We start from the raw sequence: 21,292 nt of genomic DNA on the forward strand, positions 1-21,292 counted from the left end.
ATATTTTTTTAAACAAAAATGTAGAAATTTTCAGAAAGTTTGTTTTAGTAACCTAATTAACATAAAATTACATTATGCTGAATGCACAGCTGGCTTTGAGCTGATTAGATCTCTTACGTCTAAAGCAGTTATTATTAATGAAACCATTACTGATCAGATGTTTCATATAATGTGTTTAACAGAACTATGAATTAAATCAAATGAGTACATCGCCCTCAATGAAGCCAGTCCTCCTGGATACAGTTATATACATCAGCCCCGTCTGACTGGCAGAGGAGGAGCTGTTGCACTTATTTTTAATGATGATCTAGGCGTCACATAAAAACCTAGTCATAAATTCAACACTTTTGAAGTTCTTCATACTCGTATAACATATGTAGACACAAAAAATAAATCTACCAGGTTGATTCCGCTAATAATTATTTACAGACCTCCAGGACCATATTCTGAATTCCTAAGTGAATTTGCAAATTTAATGTCTTGTTTCTCTAGATACAGCTTTAATTGTTGGTGACATTAATATACATTTAATAACTCGGAAGCCCCTCTGAGAACAGCGGATGTCTATTCTAGATTCAGTAGAGGTCAATCAGAATGTAATAGGACCCATTCATAATGGTGGTCACACTCTTGACTTGATACTAATATATGGAATAATTTAGCAAAAATAATCCCACTTCTGCAGTCCGAATCTATCTCAAAGTGTGAAGGAGTTACTATTTGGAGGTACCAAGGGGCAGCTTTAATTATCCCAGAGACAGTTTTTGTTTATAAGGGTGCAACAGAATTAATACATTTGGTCATCCTGACATTAAAGCTCTCCACAAGAGTGTCTGATGAAGGAAGTGAAAGAGGCCACAGAGATGATATGAGCTCCATGAAGGTCGCAGCTATATCAGCAGTGAGATAACGCTTAGTGACAGTCCTCTTATCACTCACACTGTTAGTACATGCTGAAATTTCAAAGAAGACACAATAGTGGTCAGAAATGACAATGTAACCATTTTTGGTTCATTAATAGCAAAACCATATGAGATCACCAGATCCAGTGTATGGCCATGTTTGTGTGTGGGCCCAGATTCATGTTGCATAAGGCCAAAAGAGTCTATGAACCCTGTGAAGCTGACAGTCAATGGATCAGAGATTACATTCATATGGATGTTGAAACCACTGGTAATTAACACATATTCATATGTCCTTGACCCCAAAATGCAAGAAAACCTTAAAGTCTAGGAAGATGATACATGATAGTTGATAGATAGCATGGTGCTATAGACAGGCAGCACCCCCACCCTGCTTATTCATTCTAGGGACACAGAAGAATTAAAAACCCTGGGGGGGATAATAACACAACCTCAACAGCAATATGGGCATCAGGGCATAGAGCAGATGATGGAATTGGTTATGCCAACAGTGTTATTGGCCCAACTGTGGCCCAAAGCTGTAGAAAATGTGAGCGCTGCCAGATGACTAATGATACTCAGCCATTGGCTGGAGGATTCATAGGCCATGTATTAGCTGCTAATCCCATAGAAATAGTGGCCATTGATTTTATGGTGTTGGATACAGTCCACTTGGGCCACGAAAACCTTTTGGTCATGACAGATGTATTTAGCAAGTACACTCTAGCCATGCCCACGAGAGATCAGCGGGCCGAGACTGTAGCCCAAGTGTTGGTAGCTGAGTGTTTTTTTAAGTTCGGGGAACCATCGTAATTTTAGGTTGGCCCTCATATGACAACTTTGCAAGCTCTACCAGATCAAATAGTCCAGTATGACTACAAACCATCCAGCTGGCAATGGTCAGTGTGAACAGTTTAACCGGTCCCTCCAAGAGGGACTGGTCCTCCTGTCTTCTTCAGATGCTCTTTTGTTGTAATATCAACCAGGTTGTGTGAGCTCCTATGAGTGGGGGTACAGTGTATACCCTTGCACCAACCAACTACTTTATCAAGTTGTTTGTGATGACCGGACTCTATTGGTTGTTGTTCAACTTTGCTCAATGGAGCAGAAAAACTAAGATTTATTCTGCATGATTCTAAATTTATTTTTATTTTATAACAGGAAACTATTGCAATCCACATGAGGGGAAATTGTGCATGCTTAATGAAGGAGGCATGCTGTCAACTGAAGTTCCACATCCACCAGAAGGTGTGCTTAATTTATCAACAACCAGATGTTGATAAATGTGCTTGAATTTCAACAAGCTACTTGTTGTAAAGGTGCCTCAGGATATGGCAAGGATTCCCTGTAAAAATGACCTCTGGAATCTGTGGATTACCTGCTCACAAATGGAAAAACTGAACAACCATTTTTCTCTCCTTTGTTTGAAGGGACTGATTGACAGCAGACACTATGAAATGTGGTTTGACTTTACACACACATGCATTATCATATGCTCAAGAGCCAGACAGACATTGACAGACTAGAAATAGTTGACGGGTATCTGTAAAGATGTTACGCCACAGCCAGCAGATGGCACTGCGGCATGGCTTCTGACTGGTCACGTGACTCTTTTGCTTTCATTTGCTTCCTGCTTGGACATTGATATAAGTCTGATCATGTCTCTGATTTTCCCCAGGTGTGCATGTTTTGGTTTGATTATGTTGACTATTTAAAACCCTCCGTGACTGCGCACTTTGCGCAGTATTATTTGGTTTACATTTGTCATGTCGAGGAAGTATGACGGTATGTGCTAACGTGTAGCATGCTAGCGGTCGTAGCTAGATGTCCTGAGTTTAAGTATAGTCAGTAGAGACCGCACTCCCTGTGTTTTGTTTGTCTGCTAATTAATAAAGACTTTGACCTGCACCTGCATCCGCCTCCAGTCCCGATTGGTTTCGTAACAGAATACTGCGCCCAAAAATGTGGAAGCAGCAGGCCAGGATTTGAGCGCTTTACCGTTCGTCCCTCGAGATGAGCAAACAGCTCGAAGAGGAAATTGCTCAGTGCAAAGCCGAGCTGCGCGCCGCATCAACCCTTGTGCCATTTACCCCGTCCCCACAGCCGAAGAGCGACGCCGTGCACCACAGCCAGCAAAGTGACCTGAGCATCTGGGGCTTCCCACTGCAGGGGAAGTGTACAGCGCCATGCAGCCAGCAAAGTGACCTGAAAATCTGGGGCTTCCCACTGCAGGTCAGTTGCACCACACTCCGCAGTCCAGAGGTGAAGTCTGACCCAGAATTTTTTTTTTTTGGCTTGGGGACAATGAGGACAGCAGAGCTCCAGCCTATGGCCTACGGGGAGGTCTCAGCTGTGGAGCTCCCACCTGAGGTCAACGTGGCGACCTCAGAGGGACAGCTTGAGGCAGCTGATAAGGCCGTCCCGCTGCCCTACCCGGCCGAGGAGGCAGTCCCGCTGCTCAGCCCAGCCGAGGAAGCTGTCCTGCTCTCCAGCCCAGCCAAGGAGGCCATCCCGCTGCCCTGCACGGCCGAGGAAGCTGTCCTGCTGCCCTGCCCGGCCGAGGAGGCCGCCCAGCCCTCCAGTCCCACTGGGGACGCCGCCCAGCCCTCCAGTGCCACCAGGGATGGCGCCCTAGTTTTCAGAGCTGGCGCCCAGTATTCCAATGCCGGCGCCCAGAATTCCAGTGCCGGCGCCCTGCGTTCCAGAGCCGGCGCCCAGCATTCCAGTGCTGCCAGGGGCGGCGCCCTGCTTTCCAGTGCCGGCGCCCAGAATTCCAGTGCCCTTCATTCCAGAGCTGCCGGGGGCGGTGCCATGCATTCCACTTCCTGTGCTGCCGGGGGCGGTCCTCCGACTTTCAACCCCGGTGGGGGTGCTGCCCGACGGAGGCTGCGTCGCTTTCTGTGGCAGCGAAAGACAGCTCGCACAGGGGCTCGGGACCCCCGTTGGAGGGGGGTTCTTGGTGCTCCGGGAGGAGCACCCTTTGGAGGGGGGTTCTGTTACGCCACGGCCAGCAGATAGCACTGCGGCACGGCTTATGACTGGTCACGTGACTCTTTTGTTTTCGTTTGCTTCCTGCTTGGACATTGATTTAAGTCTGTTCATGTCTCTGATTTGCCCATGTTTTGGTTTGATTATGTTGACTATTTAAAACCCTCTTCACGCAGTATTATTTGGTTTACATTTGTCATGTCGAGGAAGTATGACGGTATGTGCTAACATGTAGCATGCTAGTGGTCGTAGCTAGATGTCCTGAGTTTAAGTATAGTCAGTAGAGGCCGCGCTCCCTGTGTTTTGTTTGTCTGCTAATTAATAAAGACTTTGACCTGCACCTGCATCCGCCTCCAGTCCCGATACGTTTCGTAAAAGATTTTTGTCCAATTTTGTTCATCTCTATGGGTCCCTGACTGCACACTGACATGCATCTGCATTTACATTTAAAAGATTATATTTTAGCTTATGGACCTGTCAATGCATTTTGGTGCTTTTCTTTTAAGAGGTTCGACAGGAATGTTAGGGCACTATCATAACAACAGAAGCATTGAAGTTCAACTCATGAGGCATTTTCAGCAGAAACAGCAGCTTTATATGTAAATGGATTGTGATTATAGAGCTGAATTTGTTAACATTTAGGCAAAAATAGTTGTGGACTCTTTGCCACTTAATGGTACTACTGACATGGTGTATATAAAACATTATGCCATCTGAAACACTTCTTTTGAAGGATTTAATCATAATTGAGTCACTTCCCCATTCCAGGACATCGTCCTAGGTGAATGTTAAGTTCATTTCCAATACCAATCAGAACCAAAATTCATATTTGTATACCAGAGGCTTTACACCCATCTCTGAACATCAATGAAAAGACACAAACAGTATATTTCTGGGAAATGCATCATTATTTTAAGACGAATATAGACATTTTGCTGATTGTTCCGGTTTCAGTGTGCATGCAATGGAGAAAAACTGTAATGTGAAAATCAAGCACTCGTGAGAAGCAGAATTAAACACACAGAAGCAAAATGTGTTTGTATAAGAAAATAAATTGTAGAGTCTCTGTCTCTCTCTCTTTCTCCTGCTCTCTATCTGTTCAACTTGTTTTCAAGGAATGTTTGTCATAACAAAAGAGGAACATGATGACAGTCAGTCTGACAAGAGCTTCCTATCTGTTCATATCTTTAATGATTTACATTTCTGCTCTGCACACTGTGACTGAAGATAGATTTGCACACTAAATTAACTTAATTACTGGGAATCAGTGGCTGACTGGTGGTTATTAAAATAGGGGAAGCACAACTTTCTATTAAAAAAAATATATTATAAAGAGCAGTTAACAGTAATAAATATAACAAAGTTATATTTGGTGTGTTTATTGTTTAAAAAAAACAAAAAAAACAAAACAAAAGTAGTCTGGTGCCTAAGACTTTTGCACAGTACTGTTTATATATATATATATATATATATATATATATATATATATATATATATATATATATATATATATATATATATATATATATATAGGAGACACTTGACTGAAATGTTTCTCATGATCCTAAAAGTCTTTTGATCTGAAGGTGTATGATTAAATGTTTGAAATCAGAGTTGTAGACAAAAATATAATTGTGCAAATATTTACATTTCTTTCATTAGAAACCTAACATTTTATTAAAAAAGTATTTCTTTAAAAGGACGACTCTGAGCGAAATATTCCGAAAAACAGCTCATAATGTCCAGCATAGGTGGAAAATCCTTTAATACTGTTTAAAAATAGTCTCAGGGAAATTCATCAAGAAATCAATTGAGAAAATGCCAAGAACACCTTTAGGGAAATTCTAGACAAAAAGGTTGTGTACTTTGAAGATACTAAAATATAAATTTTTTTGATTTATTTTGGATTTTTAATTGCAACATAATCCCCATAGGTCCATTTGTGTTATTCCAGAGTTTTGATGGCTTTTATTGGAATATATATATATATATATATATATATATATATATATATATATATATATATATATATATATATATATATATATATATATATGCTATTACGTATAGTGGCGTAATAGCATATTGAACTTATTAGCAATGAGTGTTCTCTGTACAAAGGGAAACATTTATGGATTGCACATTATTTCAGCTTATGTGCTGCCACCCAAGTTAACTACAAAACACACTTACCCACAGCTACGTTTCATACAGTAAGTGTACTTACAATAAACATTACCTGCACTGCATAATCAAGAAAAAATTATTTTGTCTAAGACAAAATATTCCACAAAGCCATCATGTCAGTGTCCTCCTACTCTTCCCTGTGTCGCTTACGTATCCAAGAGCACACAAATGGCTCAGGATTGAACTTTGTAAACGGTGGACCCACAGTGTTCAAAAACATCAGAGAAGAGATTGTGTGAGCATGGAGAAACCCTGCTCGTGCTCCACTCGAGATCAGTATGGTATTCACAGTAGCCATCAACTGCCTCAGTCCCAGTACTCCCTAATAGCCAGAATGACTGTACGTGGGCTGTTAACTGTATTTAATTCCAGGAAGTCAATCTCACTTTCAAAGCCATGTTCATGTTGACAACGTTTAGCCGTGTAAGCACTTCTAAAATTCTTCCACATTCACGCTAGCATTATCACTGCTAGTCATGGGAATGGTCACCAAACTGCTTTATCAGTGACCTGCTGCTGCTTGCTCTCTTGGACGCTTGCCTTTTTTAGTATATAATTTGTGTTCTAAAATGCTGGTAATGATAACAGCTTTCTTTTCTCCATGACACACTCTACAATGCATGCTATGTGACTGTAGGCTTCGCTTCGTGACAACGAATTTAGGTGACCTAAGAACTTGAAATGATTACATTATGTGAAAGAAGCTTTGACTATCAGCAGTATTTGAGCATTTTTCACATTTAGTGAATTAAAAACTGAAACTAATTGTTTTGATATTATTTCTGTGGGAGACTCTACATCCAGCTGCAGAGGTCCCAGATCCATATAAAATGCAGGTGTGGCATGTTTTAGAGGTTCCGGATACAAACACACACATAAAAATTTACACACTCATTCACACCTACGAGGAATGTAGAGCCACCAATCCATTTATTGGCAAGTTTTTTGGGGTGGCAGAAACTAGAGAACCTGGAGGAAACGCGGACCAACCGGAAGAGAACATGTGAAACTCTGTACAGAAAGTAACCTGAGCTCATGGTCAAACTGAGGACTCTGGAGCTGTGAGGCTGCCAATCTACATGTCCGCTACAGGTCCAAATGTGTCCCCTGGCTAGGACTTCTGCTAAATTGTGTAGTGTAGTGCTGGATGAACTGTTTGAGTAAGAAAACAATTCCTGTGTTATAAAAAAAAATAAATCATTCCAGTGTTCTGTGTTGTATGTTCAGATGCGAGGACATCACTTCTTTTTATCGGATGGTGTTTTATTTAAGAGAATAAAAACAATAGAAATGCCAGTGTTATTGAGGTCTAGACTGATAAGATGAGGCATGTCAGTGTAACATACAGGGCAAGGTCAGGAGAAGCGAAACAGGAGTGTGGTGATAGCAGCAAACATCTAACCCCACTATAAACATTTTTGGGAGGGGCAGAGGTCAATAAATACCACAAGTGATCTCAGATCATCATATTCGGTCTGCTCGTGTCTGATTTTGTTCCAGGATGGGCTTTTCTCAAGTTCTTTTTGGAGTTTTTTTGCTTTTTCCAAGCAGCAGTCCCCGTCTGCCTCCAACCAGGTACCAGAACAATATAAAATGTTTACATTTGAGATATTCTGAATTAGTGATGCAGGGATTCAATGTGGTTTAATATGCTGAAGTGAAGGATGTTTAAAAATATGTGCAAATAATTATCACAAAGTCCATCTATTGTACAACTGAAGCAGGATTTCTCAACCTTTTTCAACACCATCATTAACACCATTTTATGGGCTCAAAATTCTTAGCAGGCGCTGAGTTGTTTATGGAGTTTTTTTTTGCTTTTTCCAAGGACCACTACACAGACCACCACCACATCCACGTAAGATCTTAATATACTTTTCAGATTTAATTTGAGAGCCTTGCATATTTAATATGAAGAGATTTATAGTACAACTGATATGTTTGTTAATACTGTATGAATGGGATTTCCTCAAAACAGCTCGAATGAATGAATGGTTCAAAACATAAAGTAATAAACTGAGGTTTGTTTTAAGAGGCTGATGGAGAATTGGTCAACTCTAGCAAATGAAAAAATTTAAAATAAACCTCATAACTACAGCTCTATACAAAGGTTTATCAAAGACTATTCCTTAAGTGAGGAAAATAGGTAAACAATATAAATGTGTACATCTGAACATCGCCTGACCTCCTGCTGTCTTCCGTGTTTCACCTTCCACCTGATCCTCGCACTCCAGTCCCCGTCCGAGCTTGCCTCCAACCAGGTACCGTAACAATATAAATGTTTACATTTTGAGATATTTTGAATTAGTGATGCAGGGATTCAATGAGGTTTACTTAAGTGAGAGATGTTTAAAAATATGTGCAAATATTTATCACAAAGTGCAAGTGAAGCAGGCTTTCTCAACCTTTTTCGACACCATCAGTAGCATCATTTTAAGCCCTCAAAATTCTTATCAGAACACCCCCCCACAGATTCACAGGATTTATATCATGGGCATTTTAATTTGTAGTGTTTCTAACTAGAACCTCCAGCATTGTCATGCAAAAATGCACTTTTTTAATTTACAATAAGGACTTCACATGCTGTCTGGTGTAAAGGCCATTTTGGTTAATATGCTGGCACTGCTGTGGTCCTGTGCAAAATATGCTATCAGTAATATTATTATATATATACAGTGTCTCATGAAAGTGAGTACACCCCTCACATTTTTGTAAATATTTGATTATATCTTTTCATGTGACAACACTGAAGAAATGACACTCTGCTACAATGTAAAGTAGTGAGTGTACAGCTTGTGTAACAGTGTAAATTTACTGTCCCCTCAAAATAACTCAACACACCGCCATTAATGTCTAAACCGCTAGCAACAAAAGTGAGTACACCCCTAAGTGAAAATGTCCAAATTGGGCCCAAAGTGTAAATATTTTGTGTGGACTCACTTTTGTTGCCAGCGGTTTAGACATTAATGGCTGTGTGTTGAGTTATTTTGAGGGGACAGCAAATTTACACTGTTACACAAGCTGTACACTCAATACTTTACATTGTAGCAAAGTGTCATTTCTTCAGTGTTGTCACATGAAAAGACATAATCAAATATTTACACAAATGTGAGGGGTGTACTCACTTTTGTGAGATACTGTATATGCTTGTAGAGTGCAGTTAATGCTACAAACTGTAGAGATGGTCAACATCGAAAGGACAGCATCGCTAAATACGAACTAATAAAACTATTTTCCCTTTTAATTTTTCAATAGCTTTTACCTCTTGGCTGTGACCTCCCAGGCTGTAGGGGGCACCACAGAGACGCTATGTATCACGGTGAACCCCTATGAAGTAGTTTCACTGGAAGTGAACCTGGAGCTTAATGGCAACAGAGTCGTACTTCTGATGGAAATGCAAATTAGACAAGAATACTACCGCTGTATCCCGTTCCAGGTCAGACGCCATCTTAAAACATTTCTCACCTCATTGTTAATTAACATATGAAAAATCAGAAAAACACCTCTGATTTAAAGAATATTTAAGTTGATTTTAATGGAAATGTAATATGCCAAATAAATAAATATTTTTGCAATGTAAAACCTGGTTTGCTGTATAATATTGAAAACAATGGATATAAATAAATAATAGTGTAATGTTTTCTAAAGTTGCTATGTGTTATGATTTTGCCGTTTTGTTATTAACAGGTTCCTGTCGTAAGCGTGGAATCAGTAGCGTCTATTGGCATTCAGATAAATGGAGGAAGCACATTCCTGAACAAGACAACAAAGATCCTCATCAAACCTCCGACTTCTCTGATTATCATTCAGACGGATAAACCCATCTACAAACCAGGACAAACTGGTAACACTCTCTACACGGATTTTCACACTTCCTGCCTTCTGTTTTCCTAGGTTCCTGCCCCAGAGCCGCCCTTAAATTATTTAACCCTGTTTTAAAACCAAATCAATTTCAGAATGCAACAACATTATAGATATTATCTTTTATTCTCTGTAGTGATGTTCCGCATCGTCTCTCTGGATTCCAATTTCCTCACCTACAGTCAGACGGTACGACAACTTTTACCATTTCTCTAAAATACTACAAAATATACAGTAGGACTTTCAACAAAAGTCATATTCATCAACTGTTATATCTATATGCTTTGTAAGCATTAATCTAACAATTTTAAATGAAACGTGGAATTAGTTGTGTTTTATAGTTCCTCAATAGTAAGTTTAATAAATTAAGGTGAATAAGTTGGTTTTCCTAAAGTATTAAGTAAAAAATATCTAAATCCAAACCTAAGTCTAAGCTACTGCTGAACTTGAAAATCACAGGATTTATCAAATGTATTACTAAAAAATACTCTCATTGTATGTTTAACCTGCTTTTATCTTTTCTTATTGTTTCAGTTTCCGACAATAGAAGTGCAGGTACGGTGATGTGTGAAAGATTCAACACTTATTAACTGGGCACTTTGTGTATTTATGACTTGCTATGTCTTTAAAACAATAATAAGTGCATTTACAGGCTTTTGCATTAGAAATCTTATAACTATTATTCTGATGCTGCTCTTACTATTAAATTAATAAAATATAATAAATTACATAAATGGATGTTTCTGAGCTCATGACCTTATTTGTGGCACTTTTCTGGACTGAGATCAATGAATAGTGTATTTTGTTTTTATTTTATTTCAGGACCCAAATTCGAACCGCATTGGTCAGTGGCTGAACGTCGCCACACAGAGCGGTCTTGTGGATCTGTCATATCCCTTGAACTCTGAGGCCACAAAAGGATTTTATGTCATCACTGTCCGGAGCCAGAAAAATGAAGAGAACACACAATCCTTTGAAGTCAAGGACTACGGTCAGGCTCAGTTTATCTTATAAATGTCCTTAGAATACAAATATATCTAATCTTTATTTTAATGATTGGTAAGAACAATATTGATGGAAATACCAGTTATTTACTATTTTTATTTTCTTAATATGTCCCTGGATACAAAGTTTGTAATATTCAGTAAGCATGAATTTAAAAATTACTTACTTATTATTCAGTAGAGAAATTGATCCAAACCTGTTTTATGAAAATAGTATAATGTTTAAAGGGTTTTTTTTTCCTTTTTGACAAAAAAAGTCAGGAAAATATCAGTTTTATCAAATTCTAGATTTCAAATATCACATTCTTAAATTACTAATTATTCTGTAGTGAAAACAACAACAACAAACATTTCACCTGTGTGTTGCTGTTTTACTTATTTACCAGGTTGCCACTCATTTCTGTATTTAGGGGTCAAACTACCTGGTCAGAAAATCTATGTGGATGAGGTTTACAGTATGGTTAAATAAAAAAAAATAAAAACAGTGAAACTTTTTATGCATAATTCAAATCTTTATAATGAATTATTTCAATTAACGGTCTAAAATATAAAAACATTAATGATGTGAAAGCCAGGAGTGTGTTTGGACGGTCAATTTGGCCTGTGACTGCATTTTTCTACTCCATGTAAAACATTTATAGACATACGATTGGGTTCTAGAAATAATCCTTGTCAAATCTGATGACTGTTCTTAACAGAGTAATAGAAGTAAATGAGAATGGAGTAAATTAAATGATCATCTACTAAACAACACAATTCAGATTAGCAGCTGTATTTTAGCACTGCGTTTATTGTCTCTTTTAGTTCTGCCCACGTTTGAAGTGACGGTCCAACTTCCTCCAGTCATAACCATCCTGGACACACAGGCTACGCTGAAAGTGTGTGCTAAGTGAGTGTTCAGTACTCAGTAATGTTCTTTCTCTTAATGTTTTTTTTTAACAATACAGTTGTAACATACCCAACATGATGTCCATACTGGAAGTCTGACTTACAAAATTAGGAAATTATTGGAAGAAATGAACAAAGCTCAAACATTTATGTTGGAAAAGTTATTTTTACAATTGTTTCACTTCCATTTTAAAAAAAAAAATGCGTCATTTATGTTGTTATACTTTTTTCCATTCTCTGCAGATATACATACGGGAAGCCGGTGAATGGGACGGTGAAGGCCAAAGTCTGCCATAACAGCTACAGATACTTCTGGTTCCCACAAGGAAGCACAATGCTACCAGACATCTGCAAGGACTATATATTCAAGGTTAATCAGCTTACTCTGAAAACAACAGGGAAACAACAACGCCTCCTCAGATACTCTTCTGAATCAAAATAATTTTTTTTTTGCATATATTTCCAAAGTTAGCTTTTGCATTACCTTCATTATAAACCATTTCATTCACTTTTGGACAGAATTGGGATGTATGTAATACAATGTTAGTTAATGTTACTGATGGTGTTATTATGCTGAAGTTCATGATTTGTTCAGCTTAAATAATGAACTAAACAGTGCATGCATCAGTATTAAAACTACTATGAAAAGGGATTATTAAATAAGGATGTATTTCTTAACCATTTTTTTTTTTTATTCATTTAATATTTATTTTTGCTTTAGACTGACAGGACAGGCTGTGGAGAAATTGTCTTAAATCTGAATGAATATGCTTTAACTGATTCACGCTATCAACGTGCAATCAATGTTCGGTGTGAAGTGGAAGAATATGGCACTGGTAAGATATTCCTAAAATCAAGCCTCTTGTAAAAATGCTTTCATTATTATTATTATTATTATTATTATTATTATTATTATTATTATTATTATAAACACATAGGAGGGGACATGGTTGCTTAGTAGTTAGTGTGCATGTCTCACACCTCTAGGGTTAAGGGTTGGATTCCATCCCCGGCCCTCTATGTGCAGAGTTGTTACAGAAGAGTTACGGAAAAGAAACAGCTGGAGATTAATCGAAAATTGAAAATTTTCAAGGACAAATCGAAATTTGAAATTCTTTTTTGGAAACCTTGGATGACGTATCTTCTAAACTAAATAGGACTAAACTCTCTGATGGTAGGGAGGTGCATTAGTGCCTATTGAATGATCAGCTTGCACATCTGGAAAGGTTTTAAATCAACATATGCTTCCATTCAGACTCCATCCATCTTCACTTCAAAGAGACTCTGCCTCTCTAAGATACTCTTTTTATGCCCAATCATGTCACTGACTGCTTGCCAATTAACTTAATTAGTTACAAAATGTTCTTCCAGCTGTTTCTTTTATAGAACACTTATTTTCCATCCTTTTCTTGCCCCGTCTCAACTGTTTTGAAACGTGCTGCGGCCCTCAAATTAAAAATGGCCTTATTTTTTCCCTAAAATGGTACATTTAATCCGTTTAAACATTTGCTATGTTTTCTATGTTCTATTGTGAATAACATATGCGTTTATGAGATTTGCAAGTCATTGCATTCTGTTTTTATTTACATTTATTTACCTTTTACACAGCATCCCAACTTTTTTTTGGAATTGGGGGTTGTATAAATCACAGACACAGAATGGCCAAGGTTTTGGCTGAGTTTGTACATACAAGAAATCTGTCCGGGGAAAACAAAAACTTCCAGTGTATTTTGTGCTGACAGAAAGCAGAATGTGAAAAGACTGTGGGTTGGGTTATTTAAACATCATTTTAACTCTGTGTTAACCCTGTAGGTGTGACTCTGCCTGGTTCAGGCAGCTCTTTGATATCATCTAATATCGTGACCATTTCATTTGAGAATTCACCAACAGTGTTTAGGCTCGGAATGACGTATGAAGGACAGGTAAGTTCATTACTGACCTTTAAAAATTATAACTTTTTGTTAATTGGCTTCTTTGTTAAACATTAATAAAGGCACTGAGCTAACATGAACACCCCCTAGCTATCTGTTATTACATAGCAAGTCAAGCAAGTGTGCAAATTTTTTGGTAAAATCTTGTCATTTGTTCCTAAAAATCTATGCTATAAATGTTAGCTAGTGTAATTAAAACCAGTGACCAAATTCAATATCAGATTGGCTAATGTTTGGATAACTATTTTACTGTGTAATGCAAATTAGTAGTAGACTAAACTAACTGTGTTACTTTGTAATTAAATCCATATCATAAAATAAGTTCCCTTTCAAAGGAAACTTCGGTGTTGTGTTTAGCATAACACTATGGGAGCGCCTCTCATGCATGACCGATATCTGAAGCTTGTATAAAAACATGCCTATTAATAGGCCTGTCATGATCAGGTGACGTGGCAGTTAAGCGCATAAATAAATATGGCACCTCTGAACTGCGCCATCAGCCTTATTATCTTTAACAAAAGACTGCATGTCAGTTGTTTGTGTAAAGAAACAAAAAGACGCTTTCTATCTTTTCTCAAGCTCTCTGGACTTTTCTATCCCTGTAAAATAAAAAAAAAGAGTAGAAAAAAAGGAATGAGCGAGAGAGAAATATATGGGAAAGAGAATTCAGGAAGTGTGTTAAGGCTTGCTCTCGTTTCATCACGGGGAATAGTGCACACTTTCTGGGTGAAGTGTCTAGGGATGTAGCATGCGATGGCTGCCTCGAGAGGCTGCTCATTGTAACGTTTACCTCAGGCAGCTCCGCTCGCAATTCGAAAGGCAAAGCGAGTTGGGTTTCAGAGCCTCACGGATCTGGGCCGGCCGCTGCCGAGACAGCATGCCACCTCAGGTCCAGGTAATCTCTTATGGATCCGGAAGAAGAGCCAGAGATGAGCGCTGCTATATCTCTTGCTCTGTCTTCTGGGTCCGGCTCTCAGCTGGATTTTGGAGCTCGCGTTGCGACTCCTCCTTCCACTATGGAAAGCCAAAAGGGGAAAAAAGAGAGAGAGAAAAAACGCACACCCAAAAATAATAGTAATAATTCCTCTCCTGTGCTAACTCCTGTACTCCTGAACTAAGAGCAGCATGTAAAGAGCTGCTTGAATTGATTGCTAAGGATGGATGAGCCTTTTTCTCCCCAGTAAATCCCTCACACTACAGAAAATTCCCCTTTCTTCCAGAAGTGCATGGTCCAGGAATTGCTGGCTCCATCTCAAGTGGTGGAGTCCATAAGGTGAGGTTTGCCCAAGCAGGACTGCATGGAGACAACAAACGACACGCTGTGGTTTGCCCTCACTCCTCCCGCACAATTAGGGCTGGACGCCATAGTGCACATGTGGCCGAAGTCATATCTGTATGCTTTTCCCCCGATCGCTCTGCTCCCACAAGTTCTAGTGAGAGTTTGCCAAGACATTCTATGTCTGCTGCTAGGAGCACCATATTGGCCAGCTCGAATATGGTTCTCAGAGATTATATCCCTGCTAGATGGCACTCCTTGGGAGATTCCCATCCACAGGGATCCACTGTAGACCCAGTGAACTGTGCAATAGATACAGTCCTGGAGTTCTTACAAGAACGTTTCTCAGTGGGGTGGGCTCCTTCGACAATCAGGGTTTATGGGGCCACCATTTTGGCCAGCCATGCCCCTGTTGATGGAGCCCCTGTGGGGCAACATCCTCTAACTTTGAGGTTTATGCATGGTGTCAGGATACTGAGGACTTTCTGCAGGCTGTGCATACTTTCCTGGGACCTTTCTGTGATCCTGAAAGGTCTGTCAGGGCCCCCATTTTAACCTTCAGAGTCAGCCTCTGAGAAGCTTCTGGCTCTATAGGTAGCTCTTCTGCTGGCCCTGACATGCTTAACGTTTTCTAGCCAGATATTTAATATTGTGCCAACTCTTATGTAATTAAAAGCAGTATTTTGGGCTCATTCCAGGTCTGTGATAACTTAATTGATTTGATGTTTTTGTTTCTGATATTGTCCTCTGATGTTCCTGTCCATTTTCTTTAGGTTAAAGTGACCGGCCCAAACACCAGTCCAATGATAAATAAAGTAGTGTTTCTGACTGTGAGTTATGGTAATGTTAAAAATTCAGTCGAAAGGCTGGTTACAAATGACAAAGGCATCGCAAACTTTTCCCTCGAAACTCAAGAATGGGGTATGCAGCAAGTCTCTCTTCAGGTGGGTGGAGTCCTTGTTTTTCTTTTCATTTTTTTAAATTTTATTTTTCAAAAGCGAACTCTTATGTGAAATGAGAGTGTTGTCTCCATCCGCTTGCAGATTAAGACTACAATAGAGATTTATTGTTTATAGAGTGTTTTTTACAGGTGCCACAATGATTAGTTTTTTGTTTTTATTCATAAAGCATGGGTGCTTTGTAAGGCGTGGCACATGCATACTGGGCAGAAAGCGGCCACTAATGAAATGAACCAATGAAATTAAACTCTAATAAATTCTGTGAACTCTCTATTTTTCTGAGATAATTTCTCTTGCTAGCTTCTAATATGATGTAGTGCCTTCAACTAAATAATTTATAAACAAATTTGAAAAAAATTGAAAATTCAGCAGAACTATGGTTTAAATATATGTAATATGTTAGAGTGTTTTATTTTTCTGTTTTTCTCTAATTATTCTTTTAAACAGGCAGAGTATGAAATGACTAACAGACCAGATGTATATGTGGCAAATCAGCTCACACCATACTACCCCACAGCCTACCTCTATCTTCAGCCTTTCTACTCCAAGAGCCTGAGTTTTATTAAATTGAGAAGCAGCTCGATGCCTTTCAGCTGTGATAAAAATACTGTGATTGAAGCAGAGTACATGATACGTGACGAAACACGCATACGATCCTATATATCCTTCTTCTACATGGTGCGTTTGGCTTTCACTCTAACTTTTATTTATAATCAAGAAACTTTGTAACTCATTGGATTTCCAGCATATATTGTATGATGCTTGCCTTTGTTGGAATTTTCACTAACAGAGTTGAAAATGACTGTTTCTGTACTTACTGAACTGAACACTTGTACTTACTCAAATTCTCAATCCTTGTATGTTTTCAGATTTTCATTTAGACCTTCCAATTAATCCATTGCAATTTATGCATCTTAATTTTAATGTGTAGGTGATGTCCAGAGGACATTTGGTTCAGCAAGGACGTCTTTTGGTGGCTATGCCCTCAGGAAGAGGTTAGTAAACATAACACCATCCATATATTAACTCCCCATGAATTTTTAAACCAATGTAGTTTTGCAATATGTAAGTGCTGTAAAACTTTGTTTTAAAATATCCTAAATACTAATTGGGATATTTGTTTACATTTTTTTATTTGATTTTGTCCTATTATTATTAACCCCTAAATGGCACTGTGTTGGTGGCTGATGCACTTAAACTTTGAATATTTATCTGTTTTGTAGTGGAGATCAGAGGCACACTCTTTCTGTCACTGAGGAACATGCTACAGTTGTCCCCGGTTGCTCAGGTGGTCCTGTACACAATCCTTTCCAGTGGTGAGGCTGTGGCAGACAGCATGAACTTCCCCATTCAGCTGTGTTTGGCTAACAAGGTCAGAAATGAATCCTTGCTGGTTGCAAGCCTTTGTTTTTGCCCTATTCAATACCTAGGTCTACAAAATGACCCAATTTCAAATAGATGTGTGGATAAAAGTTGTTTTTTTTTTTCAATAGAGACAGAGCAGTGGCCCCTGTGTGGGGCTCTAGTAGAATGTGAAGCTCCTTAGGCTAACAGAGAGTAAGGCCAGCATCCATTTAGAGGAACCTCATATCAGGCACTGAAATCAGGCACTGCCCACATGTCATGACCATAGGTGAGGATACGGAAGTAGATTGACTGGTAAACAGACCACTTTGTCCAAAAACTGACCTTCTTCTTCAACACCATGGACCAGGATTTGAAACCATAAAAAGGGTTTGAAACAAGACACACCCTTGATGAGGTTCCACGTCTACTTTAACACCAAGAATGCCAACAGAACTCTCACTGTGCTCATACGGAGACTTGATTGAAGGAGCAACATACCATACCTCAGCTCCTGCAATAGCTTCCCCATCAATGTCAAGGAACATGACTATAGGCCTTCTCCAAATCCATAAACACCTGTAGAGTGAATTAGCATATGACCATTACCTTTCCCAAAGCTGTGCAAGAGTAAAGAGCTGGTCCATGGCTTATGAGGAAACTGCATAATTCCTCCTAGATTGTAGGTTCAACTATAAGATGGAGTATCCTCTCCAGAACCCTGGCATGGACCTTTCCTCAAAAGCTGAGGAGTGTGATTTCCCTTTAATTGGAAAACACCTTCTCATCCAAGTTTAATTTTTTCAAATAATGAGCACAATCCCAGTTTTCCAGTCCAAGAGCACCAACCCAGATCCCCATGCAACATTAAAGAACATGTTAACTGCATGTCCAGCCTTCAACAGTTTTCAATTCATATCTGACCAAATCTCATCTCTGGCCTGAAGAATGAAGGATTCTACCCGCCATTTTAACCTCAGACCAGAGATATCTGGCACTGCCACCTGAAGGGAAAAATGTTCATAGGTTAAGTAGTTCCTCAAAATGCTACTCAACTATCATTCAACAATGTCCTAAGTTTTCTTTCAAAGGCCTAGCCCCACTTCTCTACTCTTGATACCCTGGTTAGCACCTTGTGCACATCAATTTTCAGTTGATTTCTATCTGCCTCTGAACCAGTCACCTATTACACCAATAATGTCTTGCATGAGTATTCACCTGTCTTGAACTATTCCTCTTTTTGTACCATTACAATCTGGAATTTAAAATGCTTTAATTTCAGAACTTTACTGTCAGATTTCATGAAAAACATAAGCAAGTTTGTGGTATTGCTACTGATTCTCAATCAGATTGAGGTCCAGGCTTTGTCTGGACCATGCTAGCACAATCAAGTTCCTGATTTTGAACCACAATGTAGCTTTAGCAGTTTGCAAAAAGACATTGTCCTGCTGGAGGGTGAACCTCCACCCCAGTCTCAAGATTTCTTTCTAGGATTGCACAAATGCTAATGAAAGGCCTCCTCACAACATTATGCTGCCACCACCATACTTCACAGTGGGGGTGGTGTTCACAGGTTATTATTTTATAGTGATTCACAGTGTTGAATTTCCACCAAAAGCAGAGGTTTTTGCTGAGGCTAAAGAGTTTTATTATTAAGATACTGATAAACATTAGATTTTCCATTTAACATAGCAACAAGCCAGCTCTGTGAAGCAACAGTTTAATAAGTATTACATTTAGTATTGGACTTGACAATACCTGAATAAAATATTGTTATGTTGGTTTTGATAAATGACAAATTCTTGCATTGACCAGGAGTTTATTTATTTATTTACTTTCTTTCTTACTTAATTACATTGTTCTGGTCTTTCAGGTGTCTCTGAATTTCTCACAATCGTCTGAGCTTCCTGGTGCTAAAGTGTCATTGATCCTGAGAGCCACCCCAGGATCACTGTGTTCAGTGAGGGCCATCGATCAGAGTCTGTTATTGCTGAAACCGGAGAACGAGCTCAACACGGAATCTGTGCGTTTACTCTAACAAAATGTCTTTGAGTTTACTCATTTACATAATAAATTGTTTTCAATAGTTGCAATGTTGTTAATTGTAACAGTTATTACAATGGCATTCCTTTTGAGGAATTACATCACACCCGATTATTCCAGGTGTTCAACATGCTTCCTGTCCAGACGTTATTATATGGATATCCATACAAAATCGATGATAAGGATTCATCCCAATGCTGGGGGGACCGACCCATCATCGGCATATTTGCAAGAGTATGGCCAATTTTTATACCAACCTACGGAAAAATCGACGTGTACAACACCTTTAAAGTAAGACATAATATAGAAATGTGTTGGGAGGGAGTGGGATGTGGGGGCGGAGTCAGCACCTGTGCTGTACTGACGCTATTGCATATACATTATTGTATTATTATTTTCAAGAGAGAGAAAAAAAAGTGAGGCTAGTGAGTGAATGACTTTTCATAGCTGCTATAATGTAAGTGAGAACAGGAACAAACTTTTTTCACAAATGGACCTATAAACAGTATGAGTTAATACATTAAAAACTGTCATTTTTGGCAAAGTGCTGTAGTATAAGAGGAAGACTTCAGGGTGGTAATCGTAATCCTGATTCATCACACCACTCCATCATTAATTTGTTTACAGCATGACATTGAGTGATTTATTCATTACTTATTTAGTAGTATACTAAGTTTCATAGTGGATGATTCCAAATATCATTTGCAGTACTATATCATACCCCTTGCAGTACCTTCATGAGAAGGCTTGCGTAGTTAGGGCAGTATTTTTGGGTAGACATAAATTGAAAAAAATTACATGGAGAACTGCTTTTTGACATAATTCTGTTCCTGTTTTGCCTATACAGGTAGATCTATACTTGTAGTAATTCTATAAACCAATATTGTGAAAATGTCATCATTTATTATTAATTATCTTCAACATGCAAAAATAATTTTGTGTTCCCGTTTTTCTTTCAGTATGTTGGAATCAAGATCCTCACCAATGCCATAGTCAAGAAACCTATTGAGTGTTTTATCCCGCTTAGGAAAAGTGAGTGTTTATTTTTCAGTCATTTCCTTTTTGACATGTACATGTGTATGTTATAACACATGTGTGTGTATGTATAGCTCCATCCACAGATGCAGCCATAGCTGCACCAAAAATGGAAGCCATGGTTGTCAAAGATGTTTCAGCTACCTCGAGTCCATCAACTGCTTCAGCTGCCCCAGTCATTACGATCCGCAAATATTTCCCAGAGACCTGGATTTGGGATCTCGTTTCAGTCAGGTGTGCATGTTTAACTAAATTTTGTTTCCACTTTCTTCAGTCTGTGTTACTGAGTCAGTGTTTTTTCCTCTACAGTCAGACTGGATCAACGACTGTTATTAAAACGGTTCCAGACTCCATCACTACATGGCAGGCTGGTGCATTTTGTACATCATCTGTTGGGTTCGGAGTCGCACCGAAAACCCAGCTCACCGCCTTCCAGCCTTTCTTTGTGAGCCTCACCATGCCGAGCTCCGTCATCCGAGGAGAAGTGTTCACGCTCAAAGCCACCGTCTTCAACTACCTTCGAAGCTGTATGATGGTGAGTATTCATGTTTGGTCTAATAATATTTTCTGAAAAAAGATATGGTCACATCACAGTGTTAAGAGAAAATGACATGGGTTTTAATTTCCTACAAGGATTCCGCATGTGTATTATTGTCAACTGGTGTTAGATCAACAGTTTGTGACTTTTTAGATCCTTGTAGCAACTTTATTTTTTTTTTAAAGAGCCTAGTGACAAATGTAGAGATTTTTGAACACATATTAGTTACTGTCCTGCACTTGATATGTCTCTCCAGCTCACATCACAGTTGCTGGTTATGAGCTGAGACAGTAGAGTTCACTTGACTCCACCAGTATGTAAAGCCAACAGCAAATC

At 38.9% G+C, this 21,292-nt stretch overlaps 1 protein-coding gene across 1 annotated transcript in view; it reads left to right on the top strand.

The window, feature by feature from the left end:
* The first annotated feature begins 2,915 nt into the window (after nucleotides 1-2,915).
* Nucleotides 2,916-21,292, top strand: part of LOC108265155 (alpha-2-macroglobulin-like protein 1) — a 38,872-nt gene continuing 20,495 nt past the window's right edge. Inside the window, exons 1-21 of the mRNA XM_053680553.1 lie at nucleotides 2,916-3,164; nucleotides 3,465-3,843; nucleotides 6,237-6,312; nucleotides 9,333-9,513; nucleotides 9,765-9,921; nucleotides 10,075-10,127; nucleotides 10,473-10,493; nucleotides 10,761-10,929; nucleotides 11,747-11,831; nucleotides 12,074-12,200; nucleotides 12,552-12,666; nucleotides 13,643-13,752; nucleotides 15,811-15,867; nucleotides 16,444-16,674; nucleotides 16,928-16,991; nucleotides 17,220-17,368; nucleotides 19,214-19,363; nucleotides 19,504-19,674; nucleotides 20,343-20,421; nucleotides 20,511-20,652; nucleotides 20,728-20,953. Coding sequence (XP_053536528.1) covers nucleotides 2,916-3,164; nucleotides 3,465-3,843; nucleotides 6,237-6,312; nucleotides 9,333-9,513; nucleotides 9,765-9,921; nucleotides 10,075-10,127; nucleotides 10,473-10,493; nucleotides 10,761-10,929; nucleotides 11,747-11,831; nucleotides 12,074-12,200; nucleotides 12,552-12,666; nucleotides 13,643-13,752; nucleotides 15,811-15,867; nucleotides 16,444-16,674; nucleotides 16,928-16,991; nucleotides 17,220-17,368; nucleotides 19,214-19,363; nucleotides 19,504-19,674; nucleotides 20,343-20,421; nucleotides 20,511-20,652; nucleotides 20,728-20,953 — 2,991 coding nt within the window. The remainder of the gene's footprint in view (nucleotides 3,165-3,464; nucleotides 3,844-6,236; nucleotides 6,313-9,332; nucleotides 9,514-9,764; nucleotides 9,922-10,074; nucleotides 10,128-10,472; nucleotides 10,494-10,760; nucleotides 10,930-11,746; nucleotides 11,832-12,073; nucleotides 12,201-12,551; nucleotides 12,667-13,642; nucleotides 13,753-15,810; nucleotides 15,868-16,443; nucleotides 16,675-16,927; nucleotides 16,992-17,219; nucleotides 17,369-19,213; nucleotides 19,364-19,503; nucleotides 19,675-20,342; nucleotides 20,422-20,510; nucleotides 20,653-20,727; nucleotides 20,954-21,292) is intronic.

The sequence above is a fragment of the Ictalurus punctatus genome, chromosome 5 (assembly GCF_001660625.3).
Source record: "Ictalurus punctatus breed USDA103 chromosome 5, Coco_2.0, whole genome shotgun sequence".
NCBI lineage: Eukaryota > Metazoa > Chordata > Actinopteri > Siluriformes > Ictaluridae > Ictalurus > Ictalurus punctatus.